Source organism: Vipera berus (assembly GCF_964194415.1).
Source record: "Vipera berus genome assembly, chromosome: 2".
Taxonomy (NCBI): domain Eukaryota; kingdom Metazoa; phylum Chordata; class Lepidosauria; order Squamata; family Viperidae; genus Vipera; species Vipera berus.
Genome location: NC_138203.1, coordinates 49,875,835 through 49,881,834, shown reverse-complemented (window position 1 = coordinate 49,881,834; position 6,000 = coordinate 49,875,835). Strand labels below are relative to the sequence as shown.

The 6,000-nt window shown below is 36.4% G+C and overlaps 1 protein-coding gene across 1 annotated transcript in view; it reads right to left on the bottom strand.

Moving 5' to 3' along the window:
- Positions 1–608: 608 nt before the first annotated feature.
- The window catches only part of WDR36 (WD repeat domain 36), a 39,221-nt gene continuing 33,829 nt past the window's right edge, over positions 609–6,000 (bottom strand). The window contains exons 20-23 of the mRNA XM_081321923.1: positions 5,023–5,142; positions 4,254–4,335; positions 2,905–3,092; positions 609–963 (exon numbers count right to left, since the gene is read on the bottom strand). Coding sequence (XP_081178049.1) covers positions 814–963; positions 2,905–3,092; positions 4,254–4,335; positions 5,023–5,142 — 540 coding nt within the window. The 3' untranslated portion in view covers positions 609–813. The remainder of the gene's footprint in view (positions 964–2,904; positions 3,093–4,253; positions 4,336–5,022; positions 5,143–6,000) is intronic.

Below are 6,000 nucleotides of genomic sequence, written 5' to 3'. Positions count from 1 at the left end.
TACAAAAGCCAAAATTATTAAGACCCAACTAAAATGCACAAATGTGTACAAGCTCTGAATTATCCCAAACTCTTCAGCAGGAGGACATTTAAAAAATAGGAGATTGAGAAAAAGTAAGTCTTAAAATTTGGTGAGATTGTTCATCCACAAAGTGAGTGGTTTAAAATCAACTTTAATACAGAGATTGTAGAGTAATATTTTAATAATGGTACAATTGTTCTACTGTAGATCTATCTACCACTTTGGGACAAAGAAAATTGTCTCAAATTTCTGCTGTAATACAATTAGAATTTTGTATGTGCATCGTCTCTGTATATATGTGTGAATGTAAATATGTGAGCGTGTCTATATTGGAATATGGTAAGAGTTAGCCTGATGTGAACTTTGCAGTTCAAAAATTCTGCTACTTTTATGTTTAATTGTTTAAAAAAATGTTTTTCAACATTCAAGCACTCACATTTTCACTTCCATTTTTATCCCAGTTTCAAAGGGCTCTCACTGGTCCCCATTCATATCACTACGATAGTTCTCTTCACAGAAAAGAATTCCAAAACATTCATGAACCTTTTGTTTCATTTTTGCATAATGAATATTTTTCTGTACTATACTTCTTTTAAGTATTTTATTAACCCTGTACTATTAATTTTGCCCATTATTAGTTTATGAAGATACTAGATTTATATTTCAATTTGAATAAAAACTCAAATTATACTGATAATATTTTAAAAACTGATGTACAACACCCATTATTAGATATACTTATACAAGAAATTAAGGATTCAACATCTTGAATTTCACAGAACAAAAGGTACTTTATAAGAGAGCTGTCTTAATGTAATTTAAAATGCAAATGCTTTGGTTGAATAGAGTCTGCAAATGAATCCAGATTTCTTCAAGTTGGTTTGACAGCTTGGATACTTCTGCCAACAAAGTAGGCTCAGAACAAATGATTTTAAAATGCAACTAAAAAAAGAACAAAAAAACGTAAGTTCATTTAAATGGCATTAACAGGATAAAAATAAGCAAATTGATCTACTGTTTGAGAAAGCTATTACATCACTGTGCCTGCATTAGCTAATAAACTTGTCAGCTCTCCTCAAGAGGATGCAAATCTTTCATAAATCACATTAAAATCTAAGCATGTCCCATTTTATCTATCAAGGAGCATTAATGCACACAACAAGGCATCTGGGAAGTAGCAGTACTGCAGATAATGCTAAATGCTATTTAAAATTGCTCAATCCTTGTTTATAATAATGTGTAACATAAAAGGGTTCTGCACTAAACACAATAGTTACAATTCATGTCTGGGCATGGGATGGAAATGACACTGGCTGCTCTGATAGTACTTGGACAGCAATGGGATTCTGTTGCTTGCCCTAAAAGAAGGTCCCCAACCTTTTGGGCACCAGGGACCGATTCCATGGAGAGAGGTTTTTCCGCAGACCAGAGGGTGCATGGTTTTGTGTGCTGCCTGCATCTCGCGGATGGGGCTTTGCTTTTTTGTGCAGACCAGTTGCTGGAATGCCACAGCCCAGTACTGGTCCATGGATCGGGGGTTGGGGACCTCTGTCCTAAAAGATCTTTCAGCAGCATCTGATAGTGACTATATTATCATTTTTTAATTGTTTGCAAAGGTTGTGTATTAGAGGCACTATTCTGCAATGGTTCCATTCCTTCCTAAGTGGGTGGTTCCATTTAGAATTTTTGGGGAAGAGGTCAGGCCATTGGGCATGCCAGTACATGATGCTGATGGCTTGACCTTCTCCTTCACAGAATTTAACATGAATCTTTGGGAAAGGTTTTCTCTTGATGTGAAGTGAGGTGTTATTAGTTATGCATCTCTAACCCAGAAGTTTTGGCCTTGTGTCTGAGAGTTGTGAGAACTGGATGAAGCAGAACACTGACAGAATCACAGCGAGGAAGAATTGCTGTCAATGTGGTAGCCCTTAGATATGCTATCTGTTGTTCTTGATGGGGTTGTACTTCTTGTGAAGGAGTAGGTGTGCAGTCTGGGGCAGGGAGTGTTCTTTTGGATTTGTGGCTTCCACTAAAGCAATACACAAAGGCTATTTCAAGGATAATCTTCAAACAGCTTCAGCTTGTCCTATAATTGTGACCTTTTTGGGTTCAGGAAGTACTGAATAAGGTGGGTCATGCTTTTGCTACCTTTTGGTTAGACTACTTCAATTCATTCAACAAAGGGCTGCCTTTGAAGACAACTTGGAAACTACAGCGGCATTGATTGTCATTAGCCTTTTGGAATTAAATCAAGTTGATCTTTGTTCAAAGTCTTCATGACCTTTTCTAACTACTGTTGTGACCATTTGCTTGAGGTGGAATCTATGAAACAGCTGGAAGAGACAACTGCACTTCCCTCTTGAGAAATCAGGGGGCAGAGGTTTGAAAGATGCAAAAAGATAAAAAAAGTAGCAAGTCTCTCAGGTTAGGATGGCCCAATCTTGCTAACATTTAAGACACATGTACAAATGGTTTCTTCTGCAAGGCCTCTGATGTAGAAATATCCACTTAGATGGACGACATTGGTAGAAATTTCACCAATGCCATCCACCAAGCTGATACATCAATTTTATTTTTATAACTGTAAATTGCCTACAGTCTTGTGAATAAGCAATGTACAAATGAGCTTATAACAAATTAAAAAATATATGTGGAAAACACTATTGGAAAAAAAGGAAAAGGCCAGATCTTTTAAGTTTTCAGTTTGTTAATAATTTTAATTTAAACTATTTGCATTTTTAATTATTAGCTACCCAGAATGATCTATTATAAGAAAATGCTATATAAGTACTGTGCATAAATAAATAAAATCCCTATTTTTTCTTCTTCTTCTTCAAACACTTCCCAGTAAAGTAAAAGCTGTATATTCAAAGATGTATTTACCTTTAGAAACAAGGCAAGGTATGCCTGAGCTAATTCAAAGTCACACTTTGTATTCAGCATTGCTTCAATCATTCTTAGGAAACTCTGCATCACCTCAATAGAGCCACCGCCATCTGGTGACAAGCCTCTCAGTTCTGTCTCAATATTAGATGGTCCCATGTCCTTCAGAATATTCAATGGAGACTTATCTGTAAAAACATTAAACAATGGTGAAGTGTAGAACATATTCTAGATAATAGAATAGAATAGAATAGAATAGAATAGAATAGAATAGAATAGAATAGAATAGAATAGAATAGAATAGAACTGGAAGGGACCCTGGAGGTCTTCTAGTCCAGCCCCCTGCTCAAGCAGGAGAACCTATACCATCTGAGACAAGTGATTGTCTAGCCTCTTTTTAAAAATCTCCAGTGATGGAGTGCCCACAATTTTATTCTAGATATCACAGAAACTCTATCATATTTAATTTTAATCTGTGGTTTTGCTTCTCTCCCAGAACACTTACTTCATCTGGATTAGTTTTCACATTGTTTTTGCAAGAAAATAAAAATAAAAATCCTATTTCCAAGAGGCAAGCCATTCCAAAATTCTTGAGTTTTTGGGGGAAGGGTTGTAGGACATAATACAGAGAACACACCTACCAACACAAAATTAACAATGAAAAAGTCGTATTTATTTCTCTAGACACTATTTGATATTCTGTCAATGGAGAAACACAACACCAAAGTACCTCTAGGGCTGAATAGCACCTCGTCACCCTTAGTTTTACCACACACACGGATTGTGTTCTAGGTCATTATCTGAAATACGTGATCTGTGCAGATTTCTCACATTCCTATCCAAACCTTTCTCTCACTGGCATGTTCAGTCCCATCCCTTCTTGCATTTTGCAAGCCGGTGCACTTTTGGCTCCCCGTGTATGTGGGGGACATGAACTGCAGTCTCACGATACACAGAACAATGGGTAGATAGATGAACAGACAGACAGGTAGATATGAAGTTGCAAAGGAGTATGACCATACGGTACCAAAATTATTGATATACATTTACACAATAAGACATTGCACTGACACATAACAAATGCTCATAATTATGTAAGCATCATCAGAATGATATACAGTAGAATAAAAAGGACTCAACATGGTGCAATATAATAATGACCCTAGTTAGTTAAAATATATTAATTAATGCCACTTGAAAATATAATACTTTCCTTCTACATTTTTGTATCAATATAGTTATTTATTGGCTAAGTGTGATTGGCCAACACAGGGAATTTGTCTCCAGTGCTTAAGCTCTCAGAGTTAGAACTACCATCAAGTACACTGTCATTTCATATGAAAACTTACAGTTGCTACTTTTTAATGCTTCTTCAAGCTGCAAGTAGAACTCAGATTTTTGAGCCAATATTCCAAGATTTACCACTTTTGACTGGAATTTAAAAAAAAATCACATCACTTATAAGTACATTCAAGTGTAAAGATATTTTGATGGAATGTTTAAAAACATAAATTAGGAATCATCACAAAGCAGTTCCTACAGATGAATATTTTTCCTCCTTCTGCTCAAGTGTTCCCCTCCCATATTCAGAACAGATTTTGAGAGTTATGTATGAGGAAGGACACGAATCCAAAACAACAGAAGAGCTCAGCTTTGGGGGCACTACAATGATATGAATGAATTATGCTAAAGTTATTGTGAAACCGGCCCCTTTTACTGTTGTAATTCATTAACATAATATTAGTGGTTGGCTTCTATCTCATCATCACTATTCTGAAGAAAAATACAAAGATTATAGAGCAAGGGAAAGGTCAAGGAAATTTTACCACTGACAAAGGACTCAAATGGAGCATAAAACATCTGCTTTAAATATTAGCCCCACATTTAATATTCAAAAATTATGCTGTTAACATATACTAAAGGTACAAGTGACTAGAACTGAAAAAATACAGGATGCACCAAGATCAGGTAGTGCAAGTTACCCCTGATATAGCACTTAAAACTCACATGGCTAACAGGAAGATATGGTTAAGCTTATACCAGAAACAGTTCTGAGACACTTAGGAACTCTGAGGGAAAAAGGCAAAAATGTTTTTGTACAATCAATTCTCTTTTTACCTGCTGTCCATCACTTTCATGCTCAACAGAAGCAAACTGTGGTATAAGACCAGGAACAGTGGGAATGAAGAATGGTGCAGATTTTGGTACTTTTGGTGGCTCTTTGGGCTTATTCTTTTGCTGTGAATGGGAATTATCACATCATCATTGTCACATCTTTATGGAAATCCAATATTCACAATCATACTATTATTACTTATATTAACAAGCGAAGTTATTAACTTCCTTGCTATTAAAAACACTGAAAACCCATTTAAAACATTACATACAGAATAATCATATATCAAAATGAGTTATCAGTATTTTGGAACTGTTACTATTACATTTGCAAAAATATTATGATTTAGTGAAGTGTATGAATACAAGAACAAGGGACGCGGTGGCTCAGTGGGTTAGGACGCTGAGCTTGTCGATCAGAAAGTCGGCAGTTTGGCGGGTCGAATTCCAAGTGCCGCGTAACAGAGTGAGTGCCTGTTACTCGTCCCAGCTTCTGCCAACCTAGCAGTTTGAAAGCATGTAAAAATGCAAGTAGAAAAATAGGGACCACTACGGTGGGAAGGTAACAGCGTTCCGTGCGCCTTTGGCGTCTAGTCATGCTGGCCACATGACCACGGAGACGTCCTCGGCAAGCGCTGGCTCTTCGGCTTTGAAACGGAGATGAGCACCGGCCCCTAGAGTCGGAAACGACTAGCACGCATGTGCGGGGGAACCTTTACCTTTTTATGAATATAAGAAGGTATTTAATTCTGCTTCACTATGCCAGTTAAATTTTTTTTTAATTGCACTGGCACATTATCTCATAACTGGCTGTGAGGCTGAGACAAAAAAGTATTCCTATGGCAAATAATACTTTCTTAATAGGTATTCTATCTTTTCTGTTTTGGGGAAAAATGAATTTTTTTGGTCCAACTCTATGTATGATTACATTTGAGGGACATTACTACCTTGTAAGTGAAAATACTGACAGTTTATTAAAAT